The sequence below is a fragment of the Colletotrichum gloeosporioides genome, assembly GCF_011800055.1.
Source record: "Colletotrichum gloeosporioides strain Lc1 chromosome Unknown consensus_83, whole genome shotgun sequence".
In the NCBI taxonomy this organism is placed as follows: domain Eukaryota; kingdom Fungi; phylum Ascomycota; class Sordariomycetes; order Glomerellales; family Glomerellaceae; genus Colletotrichum; species Colletotrichum gloeosporioides.
The window spans coordinates 109,661-126,144 of NW_025544728.1; the positions used below are offsets into that span (position 1 = coordinate 109,661).

The 16,484-nt window shown below is 54.1% G+C and overlaps 6 protein-coding genes across 6 annotated transcripts; 1 reads left to right on the plus strand and 5 right to left on the minus strand.

Moving 5' to 3' along the window:
• Window positions 1-851: 851 nt before the first annotated feature.
• On the minus strand, window positions 852-3,618 carry GCG54_00000934 (uncharacterized protein; the record flags this gene model as incomplete). Its single annotated transcript, XM_045401065.1, has 6 exons — window positions 852-884; window positions 1,028-1,449; window positions 1,648-1,972; window positions 2,033-2,579; window positions 2,629-2,941; window positions 2,985-3,618. 6 exons carry the CDS (start codon window positions 3,616-3,618, stop codon window positions 852-854), a joined length of 2,274 nt encoding a protein of 757 aa, XP_045258849.1.
• An 889-nt stretch (window positions 3,619-4,507) lies between these two features.
• Window positions 4,508-5,480, minus strand: GCG54_00000935 (Acetylesterase; the record flags this gene model as incomplete). The annotated part of the gene is made up of 2 exons (XM_045401066.1): window positions 4,508-5,288; window positions 5,344-5,480. The coding sequence occupies 2 exons, from the start codon at window positions 5,478-5,480 to the stop codon at window positions 4,508-4,510; spliced, it is 918 nt and encodes a 305-aa protein (XP_045258850.1).
• A 986-nt stretch (window positions 5,481-6,466) lies between these two features.
• GCG54_00000936 (1 4-beta-D-glucan cellobiohydrolase CEL6A) lies at window positions 6,467-7,741 on the minus strand (the record flags this gene model as incomplete). Its single annotated transcript, XM_045401067.1, has 3 exons — window positions 6,467-7,149; window positions 7,202-7,458; window positions 7,515-7,741. 3 exons carry the CDS (start codon window positions 7,739-7,741, stop codon window positions 6,467-6,469), a joined length of 1,167 nt encoding a protein of 388 aa, XP_045258851.1.
• A 1,436-nt stretch (window positions 7,742-9,177) lies between these two features.
• Window positions 9,178-10,026, minus strand: GCG54_00000937 (putative oxidoreductase; the record flags this gene model as incomplete). Its single annotated transcript, XM_045401068.1, has 3 exons — window positions 9,178-9,382; window positions 9,438-9,529; window positions 9,589-10,026. 3 exons carry the CDS (start codon window positions 10,024-10,026, stop codon window positions 9,178-9,180), a joined length of 735 nt encoding a protein of 244 aa, XP_045258852.1.
• A 1,353-nt stretch (window positions 10,027-11,379) lies between these two features.
• GCG54_00000938 (uncharacterized protein) lies at window positions 11,380-13,226 on the plus strand (the record flags this gene model as incomplete). Its single annotated transcript, XM_045401069.1, has 3 exons — window positions 11,380-11,732; window positions 11,795-12,413; window positions 12,849-13,226. The coding sequence occupies 3 exons, from the start codon at window positions 11,380-11,382 to the stop codon at window positions 13,224-13,226; spliced, it is 1,350 nt and encodes a 449-aa protein (XP_045258853.1).
• GCG54_00000939 (uncharacterized protein) lies at window positions 12,789-15,979 on the minus strand (the record flags this gene model as incomplete). The annotated part of the gene is made up of 2 exons (XM_045401070.1): window positions 12,789-14,628; window positions 15,153-15,979. The coding sequence occupies 2 exons, from the start codon at window positions 15,977-15,979 to the stop codon at window positions 12,789-12,791; spliced, it is 2,667 nt and encodes an 888-aa protein (XP_045258854.1).
• Between the last annotated feature and the right edge of the window lie 505 nt (window positions 15,980-16,484).

Consider the following 16,484-nt stretch of genomic DNA (forward strand, 5'->3'; position numbering starts at 1 on the left):
GGGTGGACGAGATGGAAAGTGAGAAGATCTGAAGACTTTCCACTGCCGCTCGTCTGATGTTTTAAAGACAGGAAAGAATGGAGTCAAAGGGCGGCAAGAGGTGAGATGGAGGTGAGCCAGCGTCAGGGGCTAGGTAGGTGAAGCATTGGGTGAATGAGCAACTCCCGACGGGGGATGAGGACGACGGCGACGACGCGTCAACACAGAAACGCGTCCAGTCTTCCCAAAAGAGAAGGAAGCACCTTCCTCTCTTTCTCAACTTCGACTTCACCTTCGACTTCACCCTCTCAACCTGAGGCTGCCCCCCTCACCCTTCTTTATCCAAACAATGATGCCTGATTGTCACCAGAGCGGCCGGGTGGCCTGGGGGGTGATACCCTCAGGTTATCTCTCACCAAGACATTGGACTCTTCCAGTTCGATTCCCGGTCGCTGCGCAAAAGCCACCTTAACCACTGGTGTACGTCGGATGTGGTGAGAGCCTCCGTCTAATGTGCATCTTTGGATAGTGGTCTCTTGTGTTCCAAAGCCTTTGATGCTGCGGGCGCTGGGGACCCGGTTTCGGTGCTACGAGCCTGGAAATTCTTTGAAACCTTCCTCTGATTAATTCAGAAATTTCTTTTTTTGTATTTTGTTCAATCGTTCTGACTTTTGACATAATCATTTTGGACGCATGTAGCGATGTGACTTCGCACGATCTGTAACTAGATGGACGCTTCATGCGTGAGAGCGATGATGAAAAGTTATGTCTTCAAACTGAACGTCACACTGATTAATACGTTGATAGATGTAACTGTTACGATCCGCCGCCGCCGCATCCTCCTCCACCTCCTCCACAACCGCCTCCACTTATCATAACAACTGATCCTGCATATGCTCCGCAACCTACACATCCCGTTAGCGACAGTAACAGACATTCTTCGGAACGATCTTGACGTACCGCCCATCTGGTTTGGAGTTCTCCCAGCCCATACTCCCTACAACCCAGTCAGTAAATCTCCAAATCCATGCATGGCCGCGAAACTTACATCCGAGCTGGTACACCCCCCAGGCCCGCCACACCCTCCGGCCGCGATGTCGTTGCTTCCGCACAACCCCTGAGCACATCCCGCCCAGCTCCCCGTCCCGGCATGCATGATACCCGGGTCGGCCGCGACGTAGATGCCCGCCGTGAGGTGCGCTGGGTACATGTTCGGCCCGTAGCGGTGATACGTGCTGCCCCAGTGGTTGTAGTACTCCTCGGGCTTGGGCAGCTTGACGCCCTTCTTCGACGCGCGCTTGGCGGCCCGCTCGTACGCGCCGTCCATGCGGTGCTTGCAGATCTGGCGCTGCTGGTAGCGCAGGGCTTTGCGGCCGCCGTTCTCTTTGGAGAGGACGGCGTTGTGGGCGGAGATGTGGACTTCGGCGCCCGGGGCGGAGGGCTTTGCGGAGGCGTTGAAGTTGTCGATCGCTGGGTGGAGTTAGAATTTTGGCCCACGAAGATGAGGAAAGGGGGATGGCTAAGGAGTACTTTTTTGCTGCTTTGTGCGCCCAAAGATGCTCGAATCGTTGATGGTGTGGTTGGTGCGAATAACTGTCAAGTGTCAACTTCAAAGCGGCATGCCAAAGAACAGGGGGGGGGCTCTTGACATACTGTCACACCACCCACAAACACACTCGGAATACACTTCTCCAAACTTGTCCAGATATGTCCTGCTGCTCCACTCAAAAGCCTCCGTAAGCCGCTCCTCATCGATCTTATCGTTGTGGTCGATGAACCTGGCCTCCTTGGTCCCCGTGGTTGCGGAGTTGAAGGTGCTGAACTTATAGTACGCCCGCGGTGCTAGCTGGTGCGTGTGCCACGCGAGGTCGACATCCAGCGTCGGGACGCAGAGGGAGTAGGGGTTCTCCGTCATGATGAGCATGAAGCGGCTGTATTTCTGAAGGAGACGGTCCATGGTGCCGCGCTGGTTCGGGCCGTGGAGCCAGTCGATCTGAAAGGGATGGTCAGTAAATAACACCCTTGTGTTAACTCAGTCAGGGGTTCAACTGACATTGTACATCTTCTCCACAAACACGCCCTGACGCACCGTAGCTCCCACAAGATCCAGCGCGAAGATGGAGTGGTTGTCCCAGTACCGCGACATCATCTTCTTGCTCTGAACTCTCTCCGTGCGCGAGAGGATCTTATTGTACGGCTTCTTATCCAGCTCCTGGATCCTCATGTACGCGTCGTTGTCCTCCAGCGCCGCCTCAATGATATCGCGCACGTTCTCCATCGTGGACGGCTTCTGCAGCCCCGGCCGGACGAGCTTCCTCAGCTCTTCAATAACACCGAAGCCCAACAGGCGGTTGGGGAAGGTGGCCTCTCTGAAGGTCTGGCCCTGCGGGGCGTGCCCGTCGGCCTGCGGGACGGGCATCCCGACCTTGGGCTCGAGGACGGCGCTGGGGACGGTGTGGTTGTCGCCGAGGTAGTGCTCTGCGTCGCTGAGCATCTTGGCCACGGAGAGGAAGCGCCGCGTGATGATCGTGTCGCAGCCTGCCGTGCAGAGCTGGAAGAAGTCTCCGTCGCCGTAGCCCTTGCCAACAAGGCCTGGCTTTCTGGGTGATGTTAGTAGGTGATGAATGTAATGGATTGAGGGGAACTTACGCTTCGCCCTTGTAGAGCTCGGGCAGGCCGCAAGTGGTCCATGGAACTTCTATGGTCTCCTTGCAGACGGGGCATTCCATGTACTTCGCCAGGGGCTCCGCGACGTTATCCCATGCTCGCCCAGTGCTGGCCTCCCAGTTCGCTTTGGCAGCGTCCGTGGCGATGTAGTTGAACTTGACATCGATGATCTCGTTGACTTGAGCCCATGGCATGCCCGTTGTCCAGAAAGTCTTCATCCCGTAGCGCATCGTATCCTCAAGGAAAGCTCTCGGGTTGAGCATGTGTGCGTGCCAGATCATGAGAACATCTGCACCTGTAAGCCTAGATGCTGTTTGAATGAAAGCGGCCCAACTCACCCAACGGTGGAAGAATATCCACAGTCCATAAGAAATCATTCCCACCATCCGGAAACTCAAGATACTTCTCCGACTTGGTCTTCATGTCCTCCTCCTTCAACCGCTCCCCCGCCAACGTCATCCACCAAGTCTCGTACCGATCAACCGCGCGCGCCAAGAACACCGCCCAGCGCTTCTCGCGCAGCTTCGCCAGCACGTCCTTGACATAATCCTCCGACTTCTTGCTGGACCCGGCCTCATCGCTGTCCGGCTTCGGCCCGGCTCTCGTATCCCAGATCTCCCACAGCCCATCGGTATACCCGACCTCCTCCTTCAGCGTCTGGATCGCAAACAGAAGTTTCAGATGAGCCAGGCACGAATCAACGTCCGGATCGCGCTGCGTGCCCAGCCGCAGCGATGAAAAGGCAGCCGTCAGGTTCGCGACCTCCGCCTCGGTGGGCGGCGGCCGCGCGCCTCCCTTGGACCCGTTGATGGACTCAAACGACGGCGGCTGGTCCTCGAACGCGGGCGGCTCGGTCTGCGCGTCCTCGTAGGTGGGAGGCGGCGTGGCGGCGCGCTCCGCCTTGGCCTTTTCAGCTTCTGCCTCTGCCTCTTTCTCCTTCTCCTTCTTGGATCTCTTGAAGAAGGAGGGCATCGCCGCTTTGCTCAACAGTGGGACCTCTCTAGTGGGGTGATGAAGTATGGGGGAGATGAAGATTGGGGAATGCGGGGTTGGATTTGGGGCTGTGAGACGTCGAATGATGATTCTTCAAGTCCAACCGTTGTGGCGGACATCAGATGAACTTCATGGAGACACGCGATTGCTTTTAAGCATAAACACCAGGCCTTCTAGAAGAACCGAGGAAGAAGAATGCCTTGCGCAGCATGTAAGCGCCTCGTTCCTTATCGTGGATTCATTCGTGGGACCGTCAGCAGATCAGCTGGTAAACATGTCTTGGGCGACTAGGCAGACTCGTGAACTGCGGCACAGCAACACCGCACCCCAGATATTCCCTCTTGGCGGGCGGAAAGAAGCTTAGCGCCCGCCACCACAAAGCTTCGAGGACCCGTCGAGATGGTTCATTTCGGGCGAAGTCACCCATCCTTCACGAGGGCCATTGGCCAATCGGCAGGGTTGCGGAACGTAAGCAATCGGGTAGCTCGTAAGCCTGTTGGAGTGGCATCTCGGACTCTTTTATCGCCCATACACATGAGTGCCGCTTCTCCGGATTATTGGGGTCAGGCGACTGCAGGGTTGGATCGTTTTGAGGCCCTTTGACTGCTTCTGGTCCCTTGATCGGTGAGTTTTTGACATCGTGATTGGCAAACGTCATTCATTGTGCGTATTCATCTTGCCCGTCTTACCGAGATATCGCCCAGCCAGTGTCACAATGCGTGCAACATCATGAGCGTCATTGGTTTCAGACGGCTCAGCCACTTTTCACATTGCAAGAGACGAGTAGGCACCACCAAGTTGTAATTCAACCGTCTTTTTTATCCTATCCTTCCTCTTACAACTACCTTCATTCCATTCTCATCGTCCTTTAGAAGACAAAGTTCTCAGCAACGCCCTTGACCAGGTTCTGAGCAAGCAGCTTGTGGATCGCGAGGCCGGCGTGGTAGTTGTCCGCCCAGATGCAGTCGCTGGAGCCGTAGCAGGTCGCGTCCTTGGCGCCGTACTGCGCAAAGTTCTCAACAACAGTATCAAAAGAAGGCTTGGTGTCGAAAACAAGACCCTTGACGCCGCTGTTAGCAGACTTGAAGGTGGCCAGGCGGGTGGTGAGCTCGGAGTTGTAGGAGCTGATGTCGTCGCGCAGGCGCTGCAAGTCCGTCTCGCTCTGGCCGATCATGGCGGGGATCTGGTCGGAGAAGGGCGGGACGGAGAGCAGCACAAAGTTCTTCAGCCCGTCGTCGGCGAGCGTCTGGAGCAGCTCGAAGTAGCGGTCCATGATCTTGGTCACGGGCGCGGACTCCTTGTCCCAGAAGGGCTCGCCGACGTCGTTGATGCCGATCCACACGGCGACGAGCGCGTTGGCCTTGTCGGCGACCGCGCTGGAGACGTACTGCTTGTACTGGTCGACCTGGTCGTCGACGCAGTACTGCGCGTACGTGTCGACGATGTCCTTGTCGGTGGTGGCGCCCGTGACGGCGAAGTCGTAGGTGAGGATCTGGCTGGTGTTGAGGGTGCTGGTGAGGTGGCCGACCCAGTTGAGGCCGCTCGAGGTGGTCTGGCCGGGCAGCGCCGGGTTGCCGAGCGGGTTGCCGGCGGCGGGGAGGGTGCCGCCGGGCCAGAAGCCGACGGTGGAGTAGGAGTCGCCGCTGGATCTGGGGTCAGTGATTTGCCGGCATGCAGAATGTTATGGTCATGGTGGTGTCTTACAATACGATCAGGCTCTTGGAGGAGCTGTTGGCCTGTCTCGGGGTGACGGCGGCGCCGCGGCTGACGTGCCAGGTAGGGCTGGCAAAGGACAGGGACAGGCCGGCTGCGAAAGAAAGAGCGGTTGCGAAAGACTTCATTTTGTCAGGGGGTTAAGATGGGTTGAAATGATATGTACCAGCAAATGAATATCAACAAGAAACGTAGAATTGAAGAAAGAACGTGAAGAGAAACGATAGTCAGACCAACGAGAGACTCGGACAATATCCAGAACAAGAGCCAAAAAGAAACGGTTCAGGTGGGATGGCGCCGGCGCGACATACATATTATATGAAGCCCGTCCATCCCCCCATCCCAAAACCTAGACAGAACGAAAGGCCAAAAACCACACCAAGTAAACAGGGAGGAAAAGGTCTTCGTCACGGCTCGTTTGCAGTACATTGAGGACCCCATCCACGGGCGCGCCGCTATTCGCCGTGATTGGTGGAAGAGTCGCCCGTGGCCCGGGCTTGGGCGGTGCAACCCCCAAAAGGGGCGAGATTGCAGGCGCTCCGCTGGGGCGTGCGGGGCCGCCGTCTCCCTTTTTTGCGCAGCCGATGTCGACAGATGATCAGATCGCGGCGCGTGGAGAGCCTTCGCAGCCATGTATCCGTCTGCCTGTGGCCCAAAAAGTTCTGTTGGTTCTTGAATAGGAAGTTTCCAATTTTGGAGGTTTTCGTCTCTTGGAGGCTCTTTGGGAGTTGATGGTAGAGGTGATGGGCATCATCCGAACATGCCGACTGCAACACCAGATCTGAAGAGACCCGACAAACCGGACAAGAGTCGAATCAATTTGTGTCATGGTTGGCTTGTTTGGAGAAACATTCAGCACTTCAGAGCTGAATTTAAGCGGTCGGATAGGTGCATTTGCTGAAACTTGGTTGTTGAGCACTATCGCTGTTCTTGATACTCCACTGTGACTGATACCACTCACAGCAGCTCACAGCAGTCATGACGAAGGTAGCTGTTCACAACGACGGTGTCTGTTCGTGTGGTCATCAAATCATGTTTTTCTTATATCTATGTACCAAGAATGAAATGAAAAATCTACAATTGAAGAACCATAAGTCACATCCCTACAACCAACTTAGAAGGCGGGGTCGGCGTTCTTGATCAACATCTCAAAGTACTCCTGGAACCAAGTACCAGCCTCCGGCGCAGGAGTAAACGAAGACCCCGAGCTGCACTTCTCGTCATACCGCGTCGCCGAAGAGTTGCTCGTGCCGTCACTCTCGCCGCCAGGCTTGACCCACACAATCGCATCCAGCGTGTCAATGCCCGTCTTCACCGTCGGCCGCGCCCCGAAGCCCGCGTCCTTGACGTTGCACCAGTCGCCCCAGATCTGCTGGCCCGTGGGCTGCTTGCCGCTGCGGCCCTGGTCGACGAGGTAGTTGGCGGGGTACCCCGCCGTCTTGAGCATCGGGGTCAGCGCCGCGTGGAACTTGCTCTCGTCGTAGTTGTTGTTGGGCGTCGTGTACGAGGGCGCGGAGGTCAGGTTCCAGCCGTTAAAGTTGGAGACGTTGGTGACGAGGCCGCGGACTGCCTTGGGAGAGCCGGCCTTCTTGTACACGTCGGCGTAGAGGGTTGCCGTAGGCTGGAGGTTGGCTTCCCAGCCCAGCCAGCCGGCGTGGCCGGCGTCGACGTAGATGGCAACGTTGTCTAGGTTGAGCGTCTTGAAGGCGTAGTCGGTGGCGGCCTTGTAGGTGTCCGCTGCCTGGGAGCACTTTTGCACGCCCATGTTGGTGATGAGGTTCGCAAGTCCATCGGGTTCTGGAATTTGTTAGTGTGTACTCTATTAGTGTGTTCATGGATTGAGACGTACCATAGACGAACACAATACGAGTGTCAGAATACTCCTTAGCCAGCGCGGCAATGGGGTCAATGTACTCCTTCTGGTACTTGTCGAGACCGCCATCAGCAATGGCAAGCTCTCCGGCCGAAGCCTTGGCGGAGCAGTCACGGTCAGGGAAGTTGTAGACAACGTAGGTGCCGGCGTAAGGAGGGTTCGCGCCGCCCTGGTTCAGCTTGCGGATCTCAGCAAGAGTGCTATTCATCAAGCTGATCTTCTCGCGAGTATCGCTGTGCGGGTGTTAGTGAGCTTCTCCACATGAACGAACAGCACCGCAAGAACTCACAGCCAGGCGAAGGAGGGAACCTCGGCGACTTTGGCCGCCTTCGTGGCGAGGTCACCAGTCATCTTGGGGATGGCCAGGTTCTTGATCTCATCGGCGTAGTAGGGATTGGGAAACAGCTGTCTGTCGGCGAGCGGGTTTCCGTCGTAGGAAGCAACCTGGCGGGCCTTGACGGGACCAGCGAGAGCGGCTGGCGCCAGAGCCGCGGCGAGGAGAAAGTGGGCGAGCATGCTGAAAGGTTAAGACAAGATAAGTCTGGGTATCGAAGAAGAGAAAACGAGTGTCGTGCCTGCGATCAGTAACTGGCTTTGCGCGATGGAGCTGTGCTTGTACCATGTCTTTCAGAACCGGACAACCTCGTCCTCTTATACAACCCTTCTAATCCCGCCAAGCTGGAGAGAAGGCCCTGATTCCGAACACTCTCACCTCCGCCGCAGCCGTCAAACAAGGCCTCAAGGGTCGCCCCGGGGTAAAGACGCCGGTCCTTCATCTTAGACGGCATTCCCAAGGATGGCGGGACGATCTCTGCGGTTTGCCGTCGCCCAGCGTCCTGAGGTTACTTTTTCGGCCGTGTGAGATACAATGCGGCCGGGGCTCTGCCGGCGGGGATGATGCTGGGAACACGGCCGAGGGGCATTGGCGCCGAGCCGTCTTGTGCCTGGGCCGTTGCTGCTTTGGGGAAGTTCGGGGGTTTGGAGAGCTGTTCTTGGCCATTTAACGTGGGACGGAGCCGCTGCCTCCGAGAAATCCACGTGAGCGCATGTTAACCCCAGGGATTCGTCGGCAGTGCTGCCCGCCTTATTAACTCCCCGGGCCCACAGAGTTCGGATGACAACATTCGACCAGAAGAAAACTGCGCAGCGTGAATGGCAATTTGGGGGCCGCCAGATTGATTAAGGGGAGAATTGCAGTCCAGGCATGCTGGGCTGTTTCGTATGGGTGCCCTTGTCCGTGGTGATGTAACTCTGAAAGTTGGGGAAAACCTTACTTTCGATGAAATAGAGTGAGGGGGAAACTTGAACGAGAAATGTGTTTTGAGAATGCTCTGGAAGTGGGGGACCGGGGGGCCATAGGAGAATCTCGAGTCAATAGCGACGCGAACTGTATTTCCGAGACGGATGGGTGAAGTCTGATTTGCCAAGTAATTGCTAAAAGGTGTAGTCTGATGCGATTTCAGGGAGGAGGTCTGCTGATGGTTTGGCTGAAGTCATGAGCCGCAGCATGCGATTGAAAGCGCTAACTACCAAATGAATGTCTGGGGAAATGAATGCATCCCATCAGACTGCCGTCGTCCTATTTCTTGTTCAACATCATCGGATCGTCCATCCGTTCGGACGGGCACTAAGCCCACATTTTACCCTTCATGATCGACACGTTCATAGCTGTGCACGGGACGCTCGCGATGCCGTGCGGTTTTTGTGGAAACGCGAACCCATGTTTTGGACAATAGGAATATAAGTAAGAAACTTGTGCTAACACTGACGGCGTTGTGGCCCTCGATTCCGGATCCCAAGTCTTGGTCTTTGCTTGTGAGCCAGACCCGTGGTGCTGGGCATGGATACCCAAGAACCTTGGCATAAAAACGCGCACCCGTCACCCCGCGTCTTACTATGGAAGTTGATGATCATCACCCTACGTTGACCCAAATCCTGAGAATATAGGCAGCCTAAGCAACGGCCTCTGGAAGACCGGAGTTCTCATGATGCATCATCTTGAACAGCGGATCCCAGACAGGCACCGGGCTCATTGTCGACTTGCCGTACACCAATGGGACCACATCTTCGGCTGAGCATTCGAGGGCTTCCCCGTTGAGACTCTCATCATCCAAGAACTTGTTGAATGCGGATACGACAGTCGAGAGTTGCGTGATACTAGAGACTGCTATTAGCAAAGCACTGAAGGAAGTGTTCTGGGTATGCTTCTTACCACTCAGGAGGTACTGCGGCGATCGCACCAGCAGGCAACAAAGGCGTCCGAATGACGCCAGGCAAGACGGCATTGATGCGAATGTTTTCTTTCTGTTGGTAGGTCAGATATAATGTACCATGCCTGTGGTCCACAAAAGTCTTTAACATACAATCTTGAGCACGCGGGATGCCCCGCGCACGAAGCCGACCATACCAGCTTTCGTGCCGCAATACTCCGGAGCAGCTTCGTGGGGGATGACAGCCGCATTGCTCGATGTCGCAATGATGCTACCTCCAGGGGTCTCATTCTTCCGCATGAAATGGATGGCCAGCTGCGTGCCGTACACCAACCCCTTGAAGTTAACATCGGTGCAGCCCATGTTGGGCTTCGGCGGCAACTCGTCAGACCCTCTGTGGTTCAGAATGTAGATTGAACCCTTGTCTACAACGCCTGCGTTGGCTAGCAGTGCATCGATCCTGCCGTACTGATCCCACACGTCCTGGAATGTCTTCGATTGTTCGCTGTAGCTGGAGACGTCCGTCTTGTGGAAGCTCGCATTGTCGCCTAGCTCCTGCAGCAATTTCTCGTTGGTGTTGATGTCGGCCATTGCAACTTGCCAACCCTGCTTTACAAGATCCCTGCTCAATGCCTCGCCTATGCCTGACTGCGAAAAGTGTCAATTCACTCGATGGACTGGAATGAGAAATATGTCAGAGATTCCTTACCGATGCCCCAGTCACGATCGCGACCTTTCTGCCCGATCTCCTTGATTGGGCAACGTCGGCTTTCCCTCTCAGACCAACCGCCAGCGTCTTCATAGGCTGGGGTCTCTTTGGTGTCTTTCCATGGTGAACATATCGAAGTTGATGAGTTACAGGTGCTTGGATAGGAAACGCCCTCGTGGTTGCGAGTCTGGTCATACGACCAACAGTGTATGCCCGAAAAAGCATTGTGTAAAGTCTGAGAATATCCAGATTGCAGACTCAAATGAGACATTCGAGGGGAGTCCGCCTTTAAAACAGTTCAACTTGAATAGCGGTGGTCCAATTCTCACTCTACAACTTGCCGACCGCCTTTCATGTATGACAACTCACAACCAAACATACAGAGTGGCGTCCAATAAGGATGGGATTTGCGTCGTTGTCTCAGCTGTTTGTTGCTTTCTTGGGTTGCTTGTTGGCGGGAAAATAGAAATTCTGCAGCAGAGATAATGTAGGATAAAGCCAGTCAAGCTGTTAAACGGGACGCCGTCGTTGGCAAACATCAACCACCTGACGGTACCTTGTCGCATACGACACGGTGTCGACCAATGAACTCGCTTGTCTCTACAACACTGCGGGGTGATCATATTGTCCGTCTGAAGACAGTAAATTCTTCTGGGAATCATATTTGTTCGTGCCTCGATCAGCAACAGACCAGATATGCGCATTAACCAGGCTCGCGAGAAACGCACTGAAGAACGGCAGACCGCTGAAGTTGGATATGAAATGGCGTCTTTGAGCTTGCTGGCTGACATTTTATGGCCCGTTTGAAATATCCAACTCAGAGTTGAAGCGAATATGCGAGCGAGTTGCCCAGGCCGGATCGGCTTATCAATCAATGGCATCGTTCCCGATCTCGGGACGGACGCGGAGTAAACGGACCCACGCGGAGAAGCAACCGGACAGCCAGATCCCTGCCATCTCGCCCGACTCCACCTATCGGACTGCGTCAATTTGTTATCGCAACCTTCTTCGGCAAATGGCTCGAATCGCGTCTGTCAAGCCGTCCTACCACGATAAGCATACACCCGCCGGCCCGGTCTATTAACTCAGTCTCGTCAACTCCAACGTGAACCCGGCCCGGTCAGTTGGCGATACTCTTTAAGTCCTATCCCCCTCAACTCCAGCTTGGCAATAGACCGTTCGTAAACCCCGCAACAAATTTCTCCGCAAACAGCTTTTTTTCTGCAACCCTAACGATGGGCGACCTTGCGCCCCAAAAGAGCCCGTTGGCCAACGACATCCTCCTCGTCTTCCTTTCATCACCGCGCAACGAGGAATGGATCAGCAGAGTCGAGTCAAACTACCCGGGCCTCCAGGTCCGCTGGGCCAACAACCACCTGCCGGACGGCCGCTTCCTGTTGCCGGATGAGCTGCCCGATGAGGTCTGGGACGGCGTCACGATGATCATCAGCTTCAATCCCCCGTCGCTCGAACGACTCAAGAACGTCCGCTTCGTGCAGTTGACATCTGCGGGCGCTGACAAATGGCGCGATCACCCGGTGTACAAGAACCCAGACATTCCGTTTTGCACGACCAATGGATGCCATCCGTGAGTTTAACCCGCGCCATTGCTAAGGCTGAAGACCATGCGAACTAACACATTGGGAATAGTCCTCAAATTGCAGAGTGGGTGATCGGCAGCTGGCTCGCCAGCCAGCACCACTTCCTGCGTTACGCAGAGAACCAAAAGCAAGGCTTCTGGGAGGGACCGATGGCCGTCGACTTTGAGGACTCAGTCGGCCTGCGCATGGGAATTCTCGGCTACGGAGCCATCGGTCGCCAGTGCGGAAAGATTGCGCAGGCCATGGGTATGGAGGTATACGCCTTCACGCGCAGTGAGAAGGCGACCCTCGAGTCTCGCAAAGATGACAGCTACGTTGTCCCCGGCACCGGAGACCCAGACGGCCTCGTCCCCTCGAAATGGTTCCACGGCGCTTCCAAGGAGGCCGTCAACAACTTTCTTGCGCAAGACCTCGATCTTTTGGTCATTGGCATGCCGCTGACTTCAGAAACGACTGGACTCATTGGAAAGGAGCAATTTGAGATTTTGTCCAAGAAGAAGACTTTTGTTTCGAACATCGCCAGAGGGCCTCTAATTCAGACAGATGCGCTGATAGAGGCGCTTGAGACTGGCAAGATCAGGGCTGCCGCTTTGGATGTGACGGATCCCGAGCCGCTGCCGAAGGACCACCCCCTGTGGAAGGCACCGAATGTTTTCATCACCCCTCATGTGAGTTGGAGGACAAATGGATACTGGGAAAGAGTGTTGGGCGTCTTGGAGACCAATCTGGGAAGGATGCACCAGGGAAAGCCTTTGATCAACGTTGTGAACAAGCAGTTGCATTACTAGACTTTGCTAAGAATAATCAGATGATGCTAGGGCGACCTAAAATTCTGCCACCACACGAAACTTCAATGTTTTACCAGTACCTTTCTTCCCTTCTAACTTTTCTTCTTCGCAGTTTGCCGCCTGGAGGCGCACCTTGTTGACTGCCGTATGACTCTGACGGGGAAACATGTGGAGGGAGCGTAGGGTCCTCATGTTCCCTTTAGTCATACAAGTATTCACAAAAGAATTATTCACAAAATGGTTTTACCAGTACAATTAGAGATCCGAAACAAAGGTCACCAAGTCCTGACAACCCCTCTTAGCGGCCAACGACAGGACGGTGTTACCAAACTTATCCACTACATTTGGATCCGCCCCCGCTTCCAAAAGAAGCCGCGCAATTTTCTCGTTGCCAGATTCCGCAGCTTCGTGGAGTGCAGTTCTACCTGTATGGCTGTCGGCGATGTTCACCTTGGCGCCATGTTCCAGGAGGAACTGCACTCCGTCCTCATACCCAATCTGCGCAGCAGCTTTGTGCAGGACGGTCTGGCCGGAATCATCACGATGGTTGACCTCAGCGCCGTACTCGAGAAGCAGACGGACGAACTCAAGCTCCTTGGACCCCACAGCCGACCACAAAGCAGTTTGGTTCCTAGATTCCTCTGTGAGGTTAGCATCGGCACCGCCCTCGAGAAGAAGTTTCGCCATCTCTAAGTGGCCTCTCCAAGCTGCCATGTGCAGTGCTTCTGAGCCGCTGGCATCAATTTCGGCACCGCTTTCGAGGAGAAGTTTCGCCATTTCGAAATGACCTCCCCAAGCTGCCGACGCCAGTGCCTCTGACCCACCGGCATTGATTTCGACACCGTGGTCGAGAAGAAGCTTCGCCATTTCTAAACCGCCTCCCCAAGCTGCTATATGCAGCGCCTCTGAACCGCTGACATTGATTTCGGCACCGTTTTCGAGGAGGAATCTCGCCATTTCTATATCACCTACTTCCGCTGCCGCGTCCAATGCCTCCCCAGCGCTGGCATTAATTTCGGCACCGTGATCGAGAAAAAGCTTGGCCATATCTACCTGGCCTGTTCTTGCCGCCGCCGTCAGTGCACCTCCGTCGTAGCCATTGACATCGGCATCACGGTCCAGAAGACACCGCACGAGCTCCATATCATGGGCTTTTGCCGCAACAAACAAGGCTGTGGTGCCGCCGGTGATTTCGTTAATGTCTGTGGTGGGATCCTGAAGTATGACAGACACCACCGAGGACAGTCCGTAATGAATTGCAAACTGAAGAAGATTATCCCCAAAGAAACCTCTGCCTCCAAGATAAGCGGAAAATTGTACAGCGTGGGGGCGAAACCGAAGCATTGCGCTTACAGCTTCTGGCGGTATTTGTTTGCTTTCTCGGAAGTGATCTGGCCAAAATATCGCCGCATAGCACGCCCAAGGGTACATGTACATGATTTTCGTATCGGGCTCGCAGGACCATATACTTGTATAGGAATCGTTTGCTTGCACTGCGGCTGAGAACTTTTCCAAGATGGCCAGGCAAATCCATGTTGCCTTGGTGTTCATGTCTTGTTCTCGCATTTGGTATTGAGCGACATTTTCCCGCTCCTTAATGCGGTCCGATTTGAGGTACTCCTGAACTGAGAAGTGCGCGAGTCGTACATATAAAGTCTCCTCCCGATTCGCATCACGGCCCTCATAAAGTTCAATAAAGCCAGGACAAACTTCAAGAACAGCATCTGCATCATGCAATCTCCGTTTGTCTTTGAATACTGCCACCGGGTGGAGGCTATCCAAAAAGAGACTGTCTGAGCCAACATGGTCTGATTCGGCATCTTTTGCGTCGGTATCGTCGGACTTTGACCCAACTGGATCGAGATCAACTGCCATCCCATAGATGAGCTCCTCTATGGTCAAATTTCTCTTGGCGCAGCATAGCAGCATTAATATCTGCTCGGCGTAATCTTGAGAGGCGGGCGGTATTGCAAGAAGCATCCTCTCATAGGTATCATCCAATGTTCGGGGAAGCGAAGTAAGGAGTTTATCAAGATGTTCTTCTGTTCGAGGGCAGACAGCGATTTCTCGTAGTTGACAGTCAACCCACCTGAAACTGCACGGTGTTAGCAGCAGCATTTCCTGAGAGCTTTCATAACCTACACTCCATCTGCTTGGGTTGTTAAAGTGGTTTCGATCCGTCCATGAAACCCTTTCCACTTACGTAGCTGTGGCTCATTCCGAAGACTTTGCGTAATATGAAGCGCAATGTCTTGATCGGAAGCCAGATTTCTGACCGCAACTGATTCGGTTGGCGATGGATTGAGAGCGTCTCTGATGTCGACTTCGTCCCGACTGGTGACCAAGAGATGGATTGAAGTCTCCATCCACCCGCGTATCGTCGTTAAAGTATCCAGTACATCCTGGCGATGCTTGCCCCGTGGACTTTCATCGAGGGCATCTATGATAATATATGTATGCTCGAATGACCGCGATAGATGGTGCAGGCAGTCAAGCAGAGCTTGATTTCGTGGTGCTGAGTTGCGGCAGCTGTTGTATAGACGTGAAATGTGTGAGGAAGGCGAAATGTCACCTTGTTGCCCGGACAATTGCAAGATCAGAGCACGCAAAAGAGCTGACACATCTTGTTTCCCAGTATCGTCGAAAGCGAAGAAGAAGAAGGCAACACCATTAATTTGGCTGGAATTCTTATCCTGTGTAGACTTCTGGTACTGGAGAATGTGTTGGATGGCCGTGGAGCATAAGATCGATTTGCCACAGCCGGCGAAGCCATAGAGCCACAAAAACGACTTCTCTTGTTCAAACCAAGCATTGAAGCGCCAGTCATCAATGAGCCAAGAACCCGTCCCAGGCTGCGACTTTTCCCGAGCAATGATGAAGTTCGTAGTGGCATCTGGTGCATTGAGCCAGTTGATGATGTTTTGGGCCACGTCTTTTGCCCGGTGTGATTCAAGCAGATCTTTTGTGTCCTCAACATTATTGCGAATGCTGCTGGTATCTTCGTTCTGTAGTAGCTGCAACGAGAAAAGCACATGCTGGCAGATCTTGTCAACATTTCCCTCAAGCTTCTGTAGCGTGTTCTGCTGAAAAGGGTATGTAGCTCGTCGCACTTTTGCTTTCAAAGCAGCCCTGAAACCATTGTCTTGAGAATGATTAAACTTGTCGGCCGCTTTCTTCAGCTTCTCGACGCATTCTTTGCATTCAAGTATACGACCCTCGATGCAAGCCAAGATGTTTATGTTGTTAGAATGAAACCTTCGAGCGTCAAGCTGCCTCCTCAGGTTACCGAGCAGATCGTGAAGGCGGAACAAGCTGTCGCGGATGCGAGCGATGTCGGAACTCTGGTCCTTCAGAGTGCTGCAGTACTCGTAAAGACCTTTGACGACTTCAAGCCCAAGCGAAACGATGCCCACGACGCCCGAGGCGATTGAAAAAGGATCTGACATACCTCGAGAACGCTGTTAATATCTAGACAAGAGCTACAGAAAGTCGCGAGCTATGCCTTGGGTGACTAAAAATGAGGGGAAGATGGTGATGGTAAAGGAGAGGTAAGCACAGCCTGATTCTCCCTCACCCATTTCCCCCAAATACCCAGTTAAGCCAATAGATAGGTAACACTACAATGCAGGTAAGCAGTATTACTCTTGGGCTATCGACGGCATCCACTCATGCATGCCGAGGTTTCCTGGCGCGTGATTGGCAGAGTGTGAAGTGTCCATAGGCTTGATGCCTACACACCTACAGCCGACAAACATAACAGGCGAGGGAGTACAGAGGATATTACTTGGCAGACCTTAGGCGGGAGACCAAAAGGTACAGCGGCGTGAAACAAACCCGGAACCAGTACTTTTTGGGCGGAACAGTTTAATGCAATATCCGTACTTTATGTTTATATCCTTGAATTCGGCCCAAATTGAAATCTACCACATGTTACCACTCCTAGGTTTCCAG